Source organism: Eptesicus fuscus, chromosome 16, assembly GCF_027574615.1.
Source record: "Eptesicus fuscus isolate TK198812 chromosome 16, DD_ASM_mEF_20220401, whole genome shotgun sequence".
Classification (NCBI taxonomy): domain Eukaryota; kingdom Metazoa; phylum Chordata; class Mammalia; order Chiroptera; family Vespertilionidae; genus Eptesicus; species Eptesicus fuscus.
The window spans coordinates 55,967,604-55,987,889 of NC_072488.1; the positions used below are offsets into that span (position 1 = coordinate 55,967,604).

Here is a 20,286-nt window from a genome sequence, read left to right on the forward strand (position 1 = left end):
TATAGAAGGCCACACATGTGTAGGGCTATGTGTGTGCCCAGGGGAGACCTGAATTTCCTCAGCTTTCACCTCTGTCTGACTTGGAGGGTCTTCACAAGCAAGAAGTGATGACTAAGGCAGACCTGTAACCTCCTTCCTGAGCATAAAGGCATCACACACACACAACACACATACACAAACACACACACACACAACACAGTCCCTGGGCAAAGACTAGGAGACTTACTTGTTCCAGATTATTTAGGAAATCTCTATGTGATCAGTTGACCACTAAGGTAACTGAACAGAGACTTCGGTGGCCACACACAACAAAGAATACAGGTTTTACAGAATTAACTCAGGAGAGTCACTAAATAGCTACAATAATAAACCCTGGAGAGGGGCAAGTATCTGGTTTCCAAAGTTGGCCCATTATATCATTAAAATCTTCCCATTTTTAACACAAATTATGGGATATGCAAAGAAAGTATGGCCATAGAGGGAAAAGGCAGTCAATAGAAATAGTCCCTGAGGAAGCCCAGGTATTGGACTTAGTACACACACAGACTTTAACTCCAGTTCTTTAAAGTGTGCTTACTAAATGAGAAGAATGTCATTGAAAAGTACAACTATAGCTGAAACCGGTTTGGCTCAGTGGATAGAGCGTCGGCCTGCGGACTGGAGGGTCCCAGGTTCGATTCTGGTCAAGGGCATGTAGCTTGGTTGCGGGCATGTCCTCACTGGGGGGTGTGCAGGAGGCAGCTGGTCAATGTTTCTCTCTCATTGATGTTTCTGGCTCTCTGTCCCTCTCCTTTCCTCTCTGTAAAAAATCAATAAAATATATTATTAAAAAAAAAGAAAGAAAAGTACAACCATACAAATAAAAAATTCATTACAGGTGTTCAAAAGCAGGTTTGAGCTAGAAAAAGAAGCAATCGGTGAATCTGAAGTCAATTGAGATTATTCAGGCTGCAGAACAACAGAAAAAAAAAAAGAAAAATGAACAGCGCTCTAGAGATCTGTCCAGAAACATGCATGTATACCAACATATACATAACTTGGGTCCTAGAAAAGAAAGGGGCAGAAAACAGTGTAAAAAGTAGTGGCCAAAAACTTTCCCACTTTGGTGAAAAACATTAAAATGCATGTGAGAAATTCAATGAGCTTCAAGTAGGATAGACTCAAAGAGATCCACATCAATACACATTAATCACTAAGAAAATAACTTAATTATAGTAAAAAAAAAAGACAGGAACTAAAATATTACACTAGAAATAACTAACAAAAGTGAAGGCAGTAATGAAGGAATAAGGGGAGGTATAAGGCAAACAGAAAACAGCAAAATGGCAGACATAATCCTACCTTATCAGAAGTTTCATTAAATTTAAATGGATTAAACACTTCAAACAAAAAGCACAGATGGCAAAATGGATTAAAAAAAGAAAACCAAAACTACCATCATCCACCTCTGCAATCTAATAAAGACACAAATAGGTGAGAGTAAAAGGATGAAAAAAGATATACTGTGTAAATAGTAATTCAAAGAGAGTTTGAGTGGCCATACAATATTAGACAAAATAGGCTTTAAGAAACAAAGTTGTCACTATAGGCAAAGGACATTTTTTTAATGATAAAGGGAGTGATTCATCAGGAAGATACAACAATCTATATATATATCCTACCTAATAATAGACAAATATGCAAATTGACCATACCTTCGCTATGCCCGCGATTGGCCAGGAGGCGCTGGCGGGGGGGGGGGGGGCGGGACTCGGGGTGGCCGGGGTGGCCAATTGGGCCGGTAGGATACTGAGCTCGCGTCGCCAGCGGTGGCTTGAGCTCAGCGTCTGCGCCATGGCTGTGCTGCGGCACAGAAGGGGCCTCTGGGGCAGCGAGCTCACGTCCCACAGCAGACCATCAAAAGCAGGGGAGCTGGGTGCCTGTCCACTCAGGCACCAGGCCTTTCAGAAGCCTCATGTGGGGCGGAGGCTTCTGAAAGGCCTGGTGCACCAGCAGACAGGCACCCAGCCCCCCCGTGATCGAAAGCTAAAGCGTGTAGGGGACCCTACACATGCATGACTCAATCATGCACTGGGCCTCTAGTATATATATAAAAGGCTAATGTGCTAAGTGTCCCTCCAACCATTTGACCAGTTACTATGATGTGCACTGACCACCACAAAACTGGTGACACTGACACAACAAGATAGAAAAAATCTAAATGCAGGAGCTGCCATGATGCGCACTAGCCATTTACAAAGAAATGACCCTACGGACCTGGCGCCAACAAACCAACACTCGGCTTCCCCCAAGTGGGACACAGGCCCTGCCACCATCCCGGAGCAACACCCCACCAAATCGCAGCCAATGTTGCCAAGACCCCATGGTGCAAAATGCAGCCCTCAGCCCAGCCCAGAAATGGTTGCTGTGGGTGCCAGGTAATGATGTCATGCAGCAATGCCTGGCTTCCTCTCCCTAGTGACTAGCCTCCTTGGAGTTTCTTCAGCCCAGGAGCATGACTTGCTTTATAGCCAGGTGCAAACATTTTACACTTTAACCAAATGTCTGTGAAGCGTTTTCCAGTGCCTCATCTCATTTGATCCTCACAGAAGTCTGGAGTAGGAAATAAGAGATTCGGTAGAATCCTATTTTCTTTTCATTAGCCGGAAAATGGAGATTTAGAAAGTTTAGAAACTTGACCCGACTGAAAAGAAGTAAGAAATGATGAACCTTGAAAATGACTTCAGGTTTTCTCACTGCACAGAATATAGTCAAACTCTGCTGCAGTTAAATATTTTACCCTTTGTTCTCCCTGCATGATCTACAATAATAATCTCTTCATGTTGATATTTACTGCTGTGTTGCTGACAGTTACCTGAAAGAGAAGTTGGGGTGCTTCACTGGGCTGGAAAAAGTTTAGCTACATCAGAAAGCAGGTCTAATTAAGCAAGTATATTCTATATATATAAAAGGCTAAATTGACTCACACATGCACAATAGATATAAACCTCTTGATGGTGCCAATCACATGCATGTGTTTCAATCTGTCATTGTCGATTATGAATTTGGTTGATACTTCTATTATAGAGAAAGGGCGAATAGTGATATTAAAATATTTATTCTAATTATTTTCCTTTTAATGTGCACGAATCCATGCACCAGGCCACTAGTTATAACATAATGCACCTACCAACAGAGCCCAAAGCAAAAGCTGGGAGAATTGAAGAGAGAAATAGACAATTCAACAATATTAGTTGGAACTTTCAATCCTTCATTTTCAAAAATGGATAAAACACCTAGTCAGAATATCAACAAGGAAATAGAAAACTTTATAAACAACTAGATCTGAAACATATCTATAGAACTCTCCACCTAACAATATACATTTTTCTCAAGTGCACATGGAACATTCTCTGGAATGAATCATATACTAGACCACAAACAAGCCTCAGTAAATTTAAAATGATCAAAATCATACTACATCTGTTAATTGACCACAATGGAATAAATTAGAAATCATTAACAGAAATTTGGGGAAATCATAAATATTTTGAAATTTCAAAATGCAGCCCTAAAACATCAATAGATCAAATAAATCACTAGGGAAATTAGAAAGTACTTTGAGATAAATGAAATGAAAACATACCAAAATTTATGGAATGCAGTTTCTCTGTCTAAAGGGAAATTTATATCTTTAAATGGCTACATTAAAAATCTCAAATCAATAGCCATTAGGTTTTTTCCACTTTAAGAAACTTCCCACCTTAGAAAAGGAAGTGTAAGTAAATCCCCCAAAAGTAGAAAAAAAAAAGATTAGAATGGAAATGAACAAAATAGAAAATAGAAAAACAATAGAGCAAATCAATATGACCAAAAGTTGGTGCTTTGAAAAGATCTGCAAAATAGATAAAACTTTACCTAGACTGACCAAGAAAAAAAAATAGAGAACTCAAATTACTAAAATTACTACAACACAAATAAAGAGGATTATAGAGGAATCCTATGACAATTCTATGCCAACAAATAAGATAATTTATATGAACTGGGCACATTCATAGACAGACACAAAACTGGTGACACTGACACAAGGTAGAAAAAAATATAAATAGACCAAACAAGTAGAGAGACTGAATAATTTAAATCTTCCCAAATGGAAAAGCCCAGGATAGCTTTATTGGTGAACTCTACCAGGTGTTTAAAAAAGAATTAACACCAATTCTTCACAAACTCTTGCAAAACATAGGAGGGAACACTTCCCAAGTCATTCTCTGTTAATACTCTTGATATCAAAACCAAAAGCATCACAAGAAAAGCAAACAACAGATAATTATCTCTTAGGAAATAAATGAAATCTACTAGAGGGAGAGTTTCCAAAGGGACTGGAGGAAAACTTGGGAGTGGTATTTTAATTCCTTATCTTAATTGTAGCAATGGTGTCATTTCTATACTAATAGAAGATAAATATGCAAATTGACCATCATTTTGCAATGCCTATCAGCCAACCAGGAGTGAGTATGCAAAATAACCTGGCAAAGATGGCGGAGGCCCCACCCCCAGCCGCTCAGGGCCTCTGGGCAGCACGTATGCAGGCGCAGAGTGGCCGGGCAGGGCGGCACGCCTGCTATGAAGGGGAGGATGGGGGGGGGGTGGAGGGAGCTATAGGAATGGTGCTCTGGCTGGAACAAAGACTGAAGGCTCCAGCTGGAGCGAAGATGGAAGGCAGCAGCCAGAGCGAAGGTCTGGGTCCTGGGTGCCAGAGGAAAACTGGTGCCGGCAGCCAGGGGAAGGAAGGCCTATTGCACAAATCTTTGTGTATATATACATATACATATATATTAGAGGCCCAGTGCATGAATTCGTGCATGAGTGGGGTCCGGGCAGCCTGGCCAGGGGGAGGGGACATGGGTGGTTGGCCGGCCGGCCTGCTGGTCAAACTCCTGGTCGAGAGGACAATTTGCATATTAGCCTTTTATTATATAGGATATACACTGAGTGACCAGATTATTATGTGTTCAGAGATCATCATAATCTGGCCACTCAGTGTATAAAAGCCTAATATGCTAATTGTCCCTCTGACCCTTAGACTGTTTGGCCAGTAGACATGACATGCACTGACCACTAAGGGGCAGACGCTCCAACTGGTAGGTTAGCTTGCTGTTGGGGTCCCCCAGATCAGGAGTGTGCTAGTGGGGCCAAACACACCCTAGAGCCCTCCCGCCAGGCCCCAATGGTGGGGTCCCTAGGCCTGACCTGTGCCCTCTTACAATCCCAGATCCCTCATGGGGATGTCAGAGAGCAGGTTTCAGCCCGATCCCGCAGGCCAGGCCACGGTACCGGGCCTCTAGTGAGTATATATATACATGTCAAAACTTACCAACGGGTACAATTTAAGAGTGTGTGATTTATTGTCTGTTGATTTTACCCAAGTACCAAATGCAGCCATTAAACACAGGAAGTTGAGGCACCTGAAGGTCCTGCTAAATACCTATTCAGAGAAAGTGATTCCTAGGCGTCAGACTAAAGGATTTTAAGACTGGGAGGCCCTTGGACGCTGCCATCCCTCGGCCTACAGGACGAAGGGAGCAGGCAGCGAGGGTCAAGTTCCCTTCTTGACCCTCCCGAAAGAAGCCTTTACAACTCAAATTGGGCAGAGAGCAGTCAGCGATTTATTCCCTCGAAGCCTCAGCAACAGCAACGATCCGAAAGCGGTGAGGGGGAGTAAGAGAACTTTTGAAGATTGTTCTCCTCGGGCCCTGGAGCGAATAAGAACCAGAGGACAATGCTGAGTTGGGCAGGGCGCATTCTGGCTCGGTACAGTTGACGCCAGGGTTTCGTTTCCAAGTCGACCCTATAAAATGACGGACCGAGACCCGGTGGAAGTAGAGGAGCGGCATTTCCTAGCGGACCGTGGGTCTCTGCGCCTCTTTCCGGCGCTGCAGAGGCGCGCTGGCAGCCGGCGTGCTGGGCTGCATGGATTCCGGCGGCCGGTGGCGGGGCTTGCCCGGCGGGCCCAGCCTCAAGCACTTGACGGATCCCTCTTACGGGGTCCCGCGGGAGCAGCAAAAGCCCGCGCTACAGGAGCTGACGCAGGCGCACGTGGAGTCCTTCAACTACGCGGTGCGCGAGGGGCTCAGCCACGCGGTGCAGGTGAGTGCGGCTCCTCCAGGCTCCCTGCAGCTCGGCGCTCCCTGGCGCTGCTAGGTCGGGTGGAGGAGAAGGGCCCCGTGGGGCTGGAGGCGGGCGGCGGGTGGGAGACGGGGGATGGGGAGACCCAGGGGGCGGGGTGAGTGGGGCACTGGCGGGGGACAGGGTCCCAGACAGATGAGATGGCTGGAGGTCACAGTATAATCCCAAATAGTTGTGCTTCTTGAGCGTGCCAGCCGCAACACGGGGTTTGAGCTCAAGTCGACAAGGGGAAGATGTGTTTGTCGTTCCTGGATTTTTATGGGATTGGGAACCATAGTGCTTTGTAGGACAGTAGGTGCTGTGAGAGGGAGGGAGTGGCCCGCGTGGGCTGACCTTCCCAACCGTAATACATGGTTCATAGTTAACAGGAGGAGAGCTCAGTGGAACAGTGGAGCTTTTCCGGGGGAGAGGGAGGGTACAGAAAAGCAAATGCTGTGAAAGGGGGAGGGGCGGAGGAAGGAGGAACCTGGTGGTACCACCTTTCCCTTAACATGTATAAGACCACGTGGAACGAAATGTACAAATATCAGCCTGCAGAGGTCCTCAAACTTTTTAAACAGGGGCCCAGTTCACTGTCCCTCAGACCGATGGAGGGCCGGACTATAGTTTTAAAAAAAACTATGAACAAATTCCTATGCACACTGCACATATCTTATTTTGAAGTAAAAAAAACAAAACGGCAAAAAACACGCATGTGGCCCGAGGGCCGTAGTTTGAGGACGCCTGGAAAGGATGACATTAGAATGTCCGGTCCTGAATCAGGAGATGCTTCCATAACTTTGCTCTTTTAGCAGTCCTGTCAGTCTTACTACCCATGTAGAAGCTACAAGGTAAGAAGAGAGAAGGCAGGCTCTTGATTCAGAGGACAGCTTTGTTCTGTACACAGTGGTCACCCAGCCTGCTGCAGAAGCTGACACATGGTAGACATTCAGATGTCCAAGTTAATGCCTTATAGTTTTTGGTACATAGTGATGGTGTGAGTAGACTGGATGTAGCTTTAACTGTCTTTTTAATGCCACATTAATATAGGCATCGATGTTTGTAGAAAATTCACGGGCTCTGGAAGAGTCTTAGTGAAGAAGTACCTTGGACATGCAGGCAATTAATACTGTGAATTGTATTTCAGGCTATACCTCCCTTTGAATTTGCTTTCAAAGATGAGCGGATCTCTCTTACTATTGTGGATGCCGTCATCAGCGCCCCCACAGTTCCCAAAGGGAGCATCTGCAAAGAGCTTAATGTTTATCCTGCAGAATGCCGGGGCAGGAGGAGCACCTACCGGGGAAAGTTGACAGTGAGTACAAGTGACAGTATGTGAGTCAAACACTGGACATGTCTGAGAATATTGGTGTCCAGGAAAATGTAACCAGAATTCTGCTTAGTACTGTCACCCAAGAGATCTCATCTTTTGAATCTGAAGCATAAAATCATCTAGTATATGGTCTTTTTCCTCTTTTAAAATACTAATTTGTTCTTGTAGATCCAGATACTTTGTTTTTTTGTAACTGATTTTTTTCATGTAGGCCGATATCAGCTGGGCTGTAAATGGAATCTCTAAAGGAACCATTAAGCAGGTTCTTGGCTATGTTCCCATCATGGTGAAGTCCAAGCTTTGCAACTTATACAACCTTCCTCCAAAAGCCCTCATTGAGCACCATGAGGAACCAGAGGTAATTTCAGGGGTGCAGGGCACTGAATGGGCAGGTGACAGTAGAAAGGGCCTGAGTTGGGAGTGAGAAGATATGAAGCTTGCCAGTGGGAGTCAGTTTTTCTTTCTCTGCCTCTCATTTTGGATAGATAACATGGAGCATTGATCTCTTGTCTGCCTACTGTGCATGGCTCATAATGAGTCTCAAGTGAAGCAATGTATGAAAAACTGGCTGTGCAATTAGAGGGTATTATTATGGAGAAATAATTGGTAGGTTTTTCCCTAATTTTTCTGAATAGTATATATTTAGAAATATTTCTGTTTTTAAAGCCATCTTAAACCACAAAACTACTTTCTAAGATGTCTGCTTTACCAAACAGTATGATTCCGTGAGGATATGAAGTGCTTTATATGCTTTCCCTTTGGCATTTCTTTTTAGCTGTGTCAGGTAGCTTTGACGCATTGAGTTGAAGTAATCATGATTACAGACTGTCTGTAATAGAGATTGCTACCTGGTGGGATGAGGGTTTGGTGTCAGATCTGGGTTTGACATTCAGCTGTTGTACTTATCAGTTAATTGTATGGCTTTGGGAAGTTTAATCTCCCTGAACCTGTTTCCTCTGCTAAAAATGGGCACAATAGCTACCTTACCCATTGTTATGAGGATTAAATGTTAGGATAACATAGAGCACCTGGTATGATATGCCTGCTTCATAGTAGCTCTTTATTACAGAAATGTGATATTGACTAGAGCAATTAAAATAATTTTCCTATTTTAATATCTGATTTTAAGAGATTTCATATGGTCATCAGTTGTTTTTAACGTATTTGGGAAATCATACTTGTCTGGATCATGGAGGCAAAATGGTTGCTATTTTCATTTGCAGACTTTTCTTTGAAATAAGGTGTTTGTTTGGTTAATGTCATTTGAAGACTGAGGTCATTTAGGGGGACAGAAAGGTAAATTAGATCAGACCTGTCTGGTAGAGAAAGTACCCTGACTTCCTTCCATACTTCCAGGTCCCTAAAACTTTTTCATGTACTTGAGAAGACTTATACACTGACAGCTTCCCGGGATCCATGGCCCCTTCACCTGCATGTTCCTCTCTTCTGCACTTTGAACAGGGTCTGCTAGGAGGTTGATTTTTGCAGTTAGTCAGTTTCATATTCATAGTTACTTATCTTTGTTTAACAAATTATAATTCACCTCTTTGGCAGGAAATGGGAGGATATTTCATAATCAATGGCATTGAAAAGGTCATCCGAATGTTGATTATGCCTCGGAGAAATTTCCCTATTGCAATGATAAGACCAAAATGGAAAGCTAGAGGGCCTGGCTACACTCAATATGGTAAGTTCTAGTGATTTTTAGAATGTTCTCTTAGAAAAGTTTTAAGCCATTTTTTAAAAAAGTAGATGCGTCTAAATAGGGTCTTTGTCGTTTTTCTCTCATATGTATATATAATTTTGTTTTTCTGTTAAGCATTTCTGTATTAAGATTTCATAGTAGCAGACCTACTTTCTGATATCTTTCAAACTGAAAGAACGAGTGTATATATATATGTTAGTGCGGTGGTCGGCAAACTCATTAGTCAACAGAACCAAATATCCACAGTACAACGATTGAAATTTCTTTTGAGAGCCAAAGTTTTTAAACTTAAACTTCTTCTAACGCCACTTCTTCAAAATAGACTCGCCCAGGCCGTGGTATTTTGTGGAAGAGCCACACTAAAGGGGCCAAAGAGTCGCATGTGGCTTGCGAGTCGCAGTTTGCTGACCACTGTGTTAATTAGTGCGTCTGAGGCTGGCGGCTGGCCTGACTTTGCCAGAGGTGGGTGTGGGCCCCAGAAGGTACCTTGGCACTCTTCTCAGGGTCTTAGGCTGGCAGCCAGCTGGCCTTTGTTTGGGGGAGATTTTGCACCTTGGGGGAAATTTGACAAGGTCTAGAGACATTTTTGGTTGCCAGTCTCGGCTAAACTTAGTGATTTGGCTCTTAATTATTTCTAAGAAGGTAAAAGTAATTAAGAATGAAGTGATTGAAGCAGTTATAGTGTTACTGAGTTTTGACTTTTTGTTCTGTTTCGACAGGAGTGTCCATGCACTGTGTGAGGGAAGAACACTCTGCTGTCAATATGAACCTTCACTACTTGGAAAATGGCACAGTTATGTTGAACTTTATTTACCAGAAAGAACTGTTTTTTCTTCCTTTGGGATTCGCACTTAAGGTGTGACTTGCTGAATATATTTCTTTTGTTATGAAGAGAGTGATTGGAAGCGTGTCTGATGCAGAATGAATAGGTTCTCCTTATCACAGTTCAGGCTGTACTAGTTACCTACTGCTCCATAACACATTACCTCGGAAGTCAGTGGCTTAAAACACATGAATGAATGTTTCTCGCTCACAGGTTCTGTGGGCAGGTCTGGCCGGGGTCTCAGAGGTTGCAGAGCGATGTCGCAGGGGCCGCATCTGTGCAGAAGGCTTGGCCAGGGCTGGAGGATCCCTTCCAAGGCGGTTCCTTCCGGGCTGGCAAGTCAGTGCAGGCTGTCAGCAGGAGGTCTCAGTTCCTCTCCAGTGGCCTCCTTGGGCTGCTTGGGGCAGCCGTCTTCCCCAGAGAGTTAGCCAGGTGAAGGGAGGGAGGGAGGCTGCAGCGCCCTTAGTAGCCTAGCCTTGAGAGTCGGGTGTCAACTTTTTCGCCATATTCTCTTGGTCCCATGGGCTCAGATTTGGTGTGGGAGAGGTTATGCAAGCTTGTGAATTCCAGGAGGCGAGGATCATTGGGGCCATCTTGGTGCTGTCTTCCAAGTAATGCCCTTACTTTGAAGAATTCACTTCAGTTTAACAGTAGTGGAATGCTAGTTTTCTTGGGTAGTAAATAAAAAAGGAGACACTTGTTACTGACTGAATTGGATGGCTTAGTTATTACTACCAGTGACAAAGAAAAATCTCTTTTCTATTCTAGGCACTTGTCAGCTTTTCCGATTACCAGATTTTTCAGGAGCTCATCAGAGGAAAAGAGGACAACTCTTTCTTTAGGAACGCTGTTACGCAGATGTTAAGGATGGTGATGGAAGAAGGTTGTTCCACACAGAAGCAGGTCCTGAACTATCTAGGTGAACGCTTCAGAGTAAAGCTCAGTCTCCCTGACTGGTATTCAAATGAACAAGCGGCAGAGTTTCTGTTTAAGTATGCGTGCTTTTGCCTACACTACTTACTGGGGGTTGGGGGTGTCGCTGGTTCTTTGTGTTGATGTAGTTGGGGCTGGTGAGTCATGCGGGTGGAGTTTTGGTCTGGCGAAGCAGGCTAGCTTTGTTTCTGTGGCTATCTTCACCTTTCTCTGGTTTTAGGTAGTATCGTTTTATTCCAATGTACTTTCTAACTTTTAGTTTGAAATAACTTCAAACTTCCAGAATTGCTGCAAAGATAGTACGGTGGACACTCATGTTGACTATTAACACTTTTACTGTATTTGCTTTACTTGTCTGCACATGGTAAATATTTTTCTTTCTGACCATTTGAAAGCTGGAGGCATCATGTCCCTTTGTTTTCCCAAGACAAGGGCTCTGTCTTTTGTGTCCTGCCGTAGGTTAACGTGGTCCAATACACAGCTATGGGCCATGTTGAGTGCTTGAGTGTCCAGTGTAACTGAGAAACTGAATCCTGCATTTTATTTCATTTTAATTAATATTTAAAATAGTCCTTGTGGCTTGTCACTACCATGTTGGCCAACACCGCTGTAGACCTTGTTTGAGACTATATCCTGTTCTTTTGCTGATGCTGCTGTAAGATAAAAAGGGATTTTCTGAATATGAGTAAGGACTTTAAAGGAAACATGAATTTGGGGCCTTGGTTAGTAAAATGGCAAGTAGTAGTAGCAGCTGAATCATTTTAAGCTTTATCTTTCTATTTTGACAGCCAGTGCATCTGTATCCACTTGAAATCTAATACTGAGAAGTTTTACATACTTTGTCTCATGACCCGGAAGCTGTTTGCTTTGGCCAAAGGAGAGTGCATGGAGGAGAATCCTGATAGTTTAGTGAATCAGGAAGTGCTCACACCCGGGCAGCTCTTCCTCATGTTTCTGAAGGTGGGTGCACATTGCTTTCACCCATGCCCCATTGTACCTCTGTGGATGGAGGTGATGACACCCCAAGATGTTGCTTTGTGCATATTCATAAGTTCTTGTTTTGGCAGTGTACATCATCTCTTTTTCTATTTGCTATTTGTTTGTCTAGCAGAAAGGTACAGAATCAAACATCCTAGCTTGTACCAGGTTTAGAAATATCTGATATTTTCATGTAAGCTGAGTAAAGACAACATCAAATCTTGGTCAGACATTGATGATAAAGTGTAAGTGGCCTGTGTGCAAAGGAGTGACGGTCAGCCCTCCTCTGCAGAGTTCCTGTTACAATTCACCTCCTCACTGAGGTTTACTTGTAAGCCCAGTATCCACAGCTTTCCTGGTCCTTTGCAGATGTGCTCGGAAGGGTAATAATTGGGGTGTCCTGATGCCCACGTTCCCAGCTGAGGTCTAGGAGGTGATGTTCTGCCTTGCTTCAGCTCATACTGTGAGCAAGAGTCTTTTTTTTTAGTATCATATTTTTCATATTTTTGTTGTTTAAAAATGGCCCACAAGCATAGTGCTGAAGTGCTGTGTGAGGTTGCTGAGCACAAGAAGGCTTGGATGTGCCTTACGAGAACATACGAGCGTTAGATGAGCTTTGTCAGTCACGAGTGACAGTGCTGTTGGCTGTGAGGTCGATAGTAGTACATCAGCAACATAAACAAGGTATCTTTCAACAAAAACACATAAAACCAGCTTACGTATTTGTCACTTGGAGAGAATGCTGTGACTTGAGCCTTGGATAGGAGCAATGGCTTAGTATCTGCTAATTCAGTGCTCACAGCAACATTAAAGAGCATAGTTACTGTCAGTAATGAGAGCTGTTTGTGTGGAGAGAGTGTTGGCATAGCACAGATCATTTAATAAGTAAGTTGATGTGGTGGTATTTCATATTTTGAATATTATCCCTAAACTGATTTAATCTAATAGATAACATAGTGGGATGAAAGATGGAGAAGACTAAAGTAAAAATCTCCTAATTCCTCATTTAGTCAATAATTCTTATTTAAATTCTTACTGAAAGATAAAAACTTTTGTTTCTGTCTGCTCTAGCCATGAAATTAGATTGGAAATTTTCAGCAGCCTAGAATTGCCCTGATAAAAATGAATGTCAGGCAGAAGTTTTCTGTTATTGGTAATTTCAATATAGCCTTCCAAGTAAACATGTAATTTAAATTTTTTCATTTCAGGAAAAAATGGAAGCGTGGTTAGTATCTGTTAAAATAGGTTTAGACAAGAAGGCTCAGAAGACCAATATGTCTATAAACAGTGAAAATTTGATGAAGATTTTAAGTCTCGGAATGGACCTTACAAAACCATTTGAGTATCTTCTTGCTACTGGGAATCTGCGTTCCAAAACAGGTGAAATTAAATAGATAGGCTTCGAAAAAATAGTCTTCATTTTAGTTGTGTTTTTCACATTATTTGCTTAATGGAGATTTATATCATTAAGAGAGGTTCTGTTTAAAAGCGAACTTTTCCCTTTCACTAAAGACATTTCACGTTATAAGTTTTGACAAGTATCTTTCAGTCTGAAGGGCTTTCGACAAGGTGCTGAATGGTTTAAATCTAATTCTGATGATCACATATTTCCTGTGCCTCCTATAAAACTAAATTCAGCTCAGAGTTTTGTCTAAACTAAAGATGTCTGAGGAAAGTCACATGGACAGTGGTCTGAGAGGGTTCTTGCATGGGCCCAGCCCTAAACCACTTGCATCAGAATGACCTAGAAAACTCAACTGTGGCAATTGGGGGCCCAGAAATCTGCATTTTTGAAATAGATGCTACTACTGATACAGACTTTTTTAGAGCTAACAACTGCTTGTATATTGATCAGCCTGTCTGATGAATCCCATTTAATTACTTGCTATTTTCTTTTCTATTTACGGTTTCCCCACAGTGAAGGATATGGAGGAAATAGGGAACCAGTCAAGGCTGATATAGTTTGTAAAATATGGAGACATATTACCTTTTGTAAAGAATTCTGCTCATCGCCCTGTCCGGTGTGGCTCAGTGGATAGAGCGTCAGCCTGTGGACTGAAGGGTCCCAGGTTCGATTCCGGCCAAGGGCACATGCCTGGGTTGCGGGCTCGATCCCCAGTAGGGGCCGTGCAGGAGGCAGCCGATCCATGATTCTCTCTCATCATGGTTGTTTCTACTTCTTTCTCCTTCTCCCTTCCTCTCCGAAATCAATAAAGAAATATATTTAAAAAAAAAAAAAAAAGAATTCTGCTCATCTAAGCTAGTGAACTTTATAATCACCCACTCCAAGACTCATAGTGTGCTCTGAGGCTTTTCATCAGATCCTCAAATAAAAATATACTTTTTTTTTAAGTTGAGCCCATTTTTGAATGACTTTTGTTTTATTAAGGTCTTGGCTTCCTGCAAAATTCTGGACTTTGTGTCGTGGCTGATAAGCTGAACTTCATCCGCTATCTCTCCCATTTCCGCTGTGTGCACAGAGGGGCTGACTTTGCCAAGATGAGGACCACCACAGTGCGCAGGCTGCTGCCCGAGTCGTGGGGTTTCCTTTGTCCCGTGCACACTCCTGATGGGGAGCCCTGCGGTCTGATGAACCACTTAACTGCCATATGTGAGGTGGTCACACAGTTTGTGTACACAGCATCTATTCCAGCTCTGCTCTGCAACCTGGGTACGTGACAGGGTAACATTCTCATTGTGTGTGCGTTTTCACAGTTATGCTGCCTGGGGCGCTGAGCAGAGAATTCCTGCAGGAATTGATTTTACTCATCTGTGCAGGAGTTGGGCTGGTTTCAAACAGCATTTAATATGGGAGGTAACCTTTGGGTCATTCTCCCTGCACCTGTTGGGTCGGCCACTGCTCTAAGGTGGAGCAGTGTCACTTTGCAGGAAGACAGTTAAAAAGGAGGTTGTCCACCCTGTTCCTGGGAGCCTGGTGGCTGCTGGAAGGCTGTCTTGCGTGCTGTTCTTCAGGTGTGGTGCTGGGTTTGAGTTTACCTTCACACATAATGATGCCCTTTCTTTGGGCATTCTTCATTTTGGGATCTGGAGACAGAGTTTTCTGTGTCTTTGCTGTTCTGTAGTGGGGTCTCCACAGGAATCCAGTGCATAGGATTCAGGTGGTAGGCATTCCAAAGCAACCAGAAAGGCATTGAGTCAGGAGCCAGGAAATTTCTGCCTAAAAGTATTCCTGCCAATTAGATCGTGGCCTTTCAGAAGGGAGTCCAACTAGTTCAGAATTACTCAAGATTCAGAGGTCATAATCAGTGTAAAGTGCAGGTCCTCTGTCCACGAGGAAAAAAATCATTTTGTTTGCCACCAGTGATTAACATGTCAGAGTGCAGGAAAAGGTAGAAAGGAGGAAAACCTGTGGAAAGTATATCCCAGGCAGAAGAGATGGGAAGGGCTCTGGTTCTGGGGAAAATGCCTAACACCAAGCGGGAAACCTGTGAACTTGGTAAGACACTTGCTGTCTTCCAGCAGGTGGATTATGGATTTGGAAGAGTATTCTTTTTTACTTAATTACAGTTGGTTCTTGATGCTTGTGGTATTCTGTTCCACAAAGTCACAACTAACTCTGTATTTAGGGAAGAGCCATTGCTCCCAGGGGCACCTCATTTAACGTTGTGATTCACTATCATCGAGGTCTCAGCCAGCAGCACTACACTTCTCTACCACACACTCCTCATGAGGCTTACACAGCCTGTGCTCAGCCCACTGGCCAGCTCTGTGTCCAGGGGCCGATTAAACAGTGAAACCACCAACAGAAGGCATAAGGATGCAGTGCGCGTGGCACTGAGCAGGCCCAGAGGACGCTTGCTGACAGTCTGAGCTGAGACAGGAAGACAGAGGGACCATAGCTGGGAGCCTGTGCACAGGTGCTGCAGATTTTTCACCGAGTAGCCCCCAAAGCGCCTTGAGTTGTAGATACAACTGGAGTTACAAATAATCTTAGCAAGTACGCAGATGTGCAGATAGGAATCTCTGAATAATGGCTATCAAGTGTAACTAGGTTTTTGGGAAAGGTTATATGGCTCAGAAATGAAAATAGGAAAGGTGCACAGTGAAAGCCTCCTTGCTCTCCTGTCCCTGCTGCTCTCCCACAGGCCAGGTCACTAGTTCTTATGTGTCCTTGCTGAAGTGATTTGGAAACTTAAATGAAAAACATTCTGGTTTAGAGATAAGATAACTACATATCTAAATGATGGTACAGCTGCAGATCTACCTGGAGGGAATTTCTAAGTTGGAAAAGCCATCCTGATGTGACAACCCTGTCTGTTCCTTCCCCAGGGGTTACGCCAGTTGATGGAATGCCTCACCGACCATACGCCGACTGCTACCCTGTCCTGCTGGACGGTGTCATGGTTGGCTGGGTGGATAAGGAGCTTGCTGCTAGTGTTGCAGCTTCTCTCCGGCATTTTAAGGTGACCGTGAGTCTCTGTGAATTGCTCTATCCCTGCATCTTGGGTTTCAGTCCTTTTCTAGTTGGTGAGGTAGTCCCAGGCAGTCTAGAGTGCTCCTAGGCCTGGTGTCAGAAGCTCATTCCTAGGGTACCTGACATCCCCTGCTACTGACCTCATAGCCTCAGGGGTTGGGGTCAGTGATAGATATTTCACCCATACACCTTTTTTTTTCTTTTCTTTTTTTTTTTTTTAGTAGTTTCATTGATGCCCTAGTCTGCTGACCTAACAGATTTTAACTTTTCTTTGGAAATTTTAGTGGCATGTAGGGGACATCAAAATATGAACTTTATATTTCAGGTAATGTTAAAGATATGCAAGATATATAAGTCCTGTTGCTGTCTGGGTCTTGAAAATATATGTTTTTAAAAATCAAGGAGAAGGACATTCTTTGGAATTTCATCCTAATAAGAGTCTTGGCACAGAGAACTCCCATATGCCCATTACCCAGATCCACCAATTATCATTTGTGTGCTCTATATAAATATATGTATATATTTTTTTCTTCTGAACCATTTGCGGGTAGCATGCAGACATGTCTCCATTTCCATAAAAATTTCAATGTGTTTTTTCTAACTTTTTCTCTTTAATAGCCACAGTATACTTACCAAATTCAGGGATGGTCAGTTTGCTAGAATCCACAGCTGACACTCGGATGACACCAGTTGCCTCAGTAATGGCCTTTATAGCTATTTTTTCTTCCTGGTATGGAACCCACTCCAGAATCGTGTGTTACATGTAATGGTCATGTCTCTATTCTTTTTTATTCTGGAACAGTTCCTAGCCTTTCATGTCTTGACTTTTTTTAAGAGTACAGGCCAGCAGTCAGAGAAAGACAAATATCACATGACTAGAGGCCCGATGCATGAAAATTCATGCACTAGAGGCCCAGTGCATGAAAATTCATGCACTGGAGGGGGGTTCCCTCAGCCTGGCCTGCCCCCTCTCACAGTCCAGGAGCCCTCTGGGGTGGGAGACGACCTGGCGATCAGGGGAAGGCGATGCCCCCATCACATCTCTGCTGCTGCCACTGCCAACAGTGCAAGCCTCAGACAGCCCTGGTTACCTGAGCCTCGGGCGGCCCTGGGCAGCTGGGCAGCAGCCATCAGAGGCTTGCCTGCTCCTTGGGTCAGCCCTGAGTCCAGCTGCACCACGCACTTGCCACCCCCCAGTGGAGCTATGGGCACTGCCATCTTTGTGATGGTGTGATGGTCAATTTGCATATTCCCTCTTTATTAGATAGGAGATATCATTTATATGTGGAATTTAATAAACAAAATAGGTCCAGAGGCATAGATGCATGGAACAGACTGACAGATCTGGGAGGGAAGCGGGGAACAGGAAGAGGTTAACCAAAGAACTTACATGCGTAGCCCATGGACACAGACAATAGTGTGATGATGGCCTGAAGTGGGGCTGATGTTGGGGCAAAGGAGGGGAGAATAGGGGACATCTGTAATACTGTCAACAATAAAAAACAAAAAAATAAAAAGAGTAAAGGCCAGCTATTGTGTACACTGTCCCTTAATTATGGTCATGTGTCACTTCCTTGTTGTGAGATTCACAATACCATTTTCAGGAGGCATGTGATGTTGGCTTGTCCCATGACCAGTGATGTTAATGTCAATCACTTCAAAGCTGTGTTTTTTAGGTTAATCTACTGTACTGTTACAAATTTTCTCTCATCGGTAATTTGTGGAGAAATACTTGGAAGCCCTTTTCTTTTCCTCATCAAATTTTCACCCACAATCTGTATTATATTCTCTGCAGAATTATTACCATTCCATTGATGAGTCTTTGCTGTGTTAATTATTACTGTTATGGTTGCCAAGTGGTTGTTTTCTAACCCTATCATTTGTTCTGTTTGTTAGTTACCATTCTATAAGGGAGAGCTTTCCTTTCTTCTCCATTTATTTATTCATTTATTTACATACTCAGATTTATAGATACTTGTTTTATTTTGTGAGTATTCTGTTACTATTATTTATTTTTATGTTCATACTAGAGGCCCAGTGCACAGATTCGTGCACCGGTGGGGTCCCTCAGCATGGCCTGCGCCCTCTCGCATGGCCTGGCCTGGCCTGTGGGGATTGTGCTGAAACCAGCAGTCCAACATCCCTCAAGGGATGTAGTAGTGCGCGAAGTGGCTGGGGTCAGGCGCTTCACTGCTCCTACTCATCCTGGCCCCGCTGTGCCTGTCACCACTGCCACCACTCAGTAGTGCTGCTGCAGGGGCAGGAGAAGCTCATGCTGCCGTAACTGTGCTTGCCAGCGTGAGCCCAGCATCTGGCGCCTGTTGGTCAGCTGAGTGGCACTCCCATTGTGGGAGCACACTGACCACCAGGGTGTAGCTCCTGTGTTGAGCGTCTGCCCCCTGGTGATCAGTGCGTGTCATAGCGACTGGTCATTTGGTCATTCGGTTGCTTAGGCTTTTATATATAGACTAGAGGTCCGGTGCATGAAATTCGTGCATGGGGGCGGGGGGGTGTCCTTCAGCCCAGCCTGCACCCTCTCCAATCTGGGACCCCTCGAGGGATGTCCGACGGGCAGTGGACATCCCTCTCACAATCCAGAACTGCTGGCTCCCAACTGCTCCACCTGCCTACCAGCCTGATCACCCTCTAACCACTCCCATGCCAGCCTGATTGATGTCTAACTGCTCCCCTGCCAGCCTGTTGGCCCCCAACTTCCCTCCTCTGCCTGCCTGGTCACCCCCAACTGCCCTCCCCTGCAGGGTTGATCGCCTCCAACTGCCCTCCCTTGCAGGCCTGGTGCCTCCCAACTGCCCTCCCCTGCTGGCCATCTTGTGGTGGCCATCTTGTGTCCACATGGGGGCAGGATCTTTGACCACATGGAGGCAGCTATATTGTGTGTTGGAGTGATGGTCAGTCTGCATATTACTCTTTTATTAGATAGGATAGAGGCCTGGTGCATAGGTGGGGGCCAGCTTGTTTGCCCTGGTGTCCCGGATCAGGGTGGGGGTTCCCTTGGGGCGTGGGGTGGCCTGAGCGAGGGGCCTGTGGTGGTTTGCAGGCCAGCCACGCCCCCTGGCGGCCCAAGCGGAGGCCCTGGTATCTGGAATTTATTTACCTTCTACAATTGAAACTTTGTATCCTGGAGCGGAGCCAAGCCTCCTGCTCACTCCGTGGCCAGCAGCCATTTCTGTTTGAATTTGTTTACCTTCTATAATTGAAACTTTGTAGCCTTGAGTGGAGGCTTAGGCCACCCAGGGCAGGGGAAAGCTTGGCTTCTTTTGTTACCAGGGAAACCCAAGCCTCCCTCCTACTTTCTCTGTGGCTGTAGCCATCTTGGTTGGGTTAATTTGCATACTCACTCTGATTAGCTGGTGGGCGTGGCTTGTGGGTGTAGCGGAGTTAGGGTCAATTTGCATATTACTCTTTTATTATGTAGGATTGTATCAGGTTTAACCCCCTGGTCCCTGTAGAGTTGGTTTTGTTTTCTAATCTAATAATAGACAAATATGCAAATTGACCGCACCTTCGCTACACCTAAGCCACGCCCACCAACCAATCAGGATGAGTATGCAAATTGCCCCAACAAAGATGGCGGCTAATTTGCATATCAAGACAGCGTCCAAAGAAGCCAACAGCTGCAGAAGGGAGTAAAGCTTCGAAGAAGCAAGCAGGGGGGGGGGGGGAGGGCGGGGTGGAGGCGGGGCCGGGGGGAAGGAGAAGGGCGGGGCGGAGGCGGGGCCGGGGGAAGGAGAAGGACAGGGCGGAGGCGGGGCCGGGGGTGAAGGGAAACGCAGGTGGGCTGGAGGAGAAGGCGGGGCAGGTGACAAGGGCGGGGCGGAGGCGGGGCCAGGGGTGAAGGAAAACAAGGGAGGGCTGGAAGAGAAGGCGGGGCGGGCGGGGCGGAGGCGGGGCCGGGGGTGAAGAGAAACGCGGGC

The 20,286-nt window shown here is 44.8% G+C and overlaps 1 protein-coding gene across 1 annotated transcript in view; it reads left to right on the forward strand.

Annotated features, from left to right (window-relative positions):
- The first annotated feature begins 5,923 nt into the window (after positions 1–5,923).
- POLR1B (RNA polymerase I subunit B) overlaps positions 5,924–20,286 on the forward strand; it is a 28,324-nt gene continuing 13,961 nt past the window's right edge. The window contains exons 1-10 of the mRNA XM_008160789.3: positions 5,924–6,126; positions 7,292–7,459; positions 7,689–7,835; positions 9,032–9,164; positions 9,902–10,038; positions 10,774–10,997; positions 11,727–11,898; positions 13,125–13,296; positions 14,306–14,587; positions 16,207–16,340. Coding sequence (XP_008159011.2) covers positions 5,950–6,126; positions 7,292–7,459; positions 7,689–7,835; positions 9,032–9,164; positions 9,902–10,038; positions 10,774–10,997; positions 11,727–11,898; positions 13,125–13,296; positions 14,306–14,587; positions 16,207–16,340 — 1,746 coding nt within the window. The 5' untranslated portion in view covers positions 5,924–5,949. The remainder of the gene's footprint in view (positions 6,127–7,291; positions 7,460–7,688; positions 7,836–9,031; positions 9,165–9,901; positions 10,039–10,773; positions 10,998–11,726; positions 11,899–13,124; positions 13,297–14,305; positions 14,588–16,206; positions 16,341–20,286) is intronic.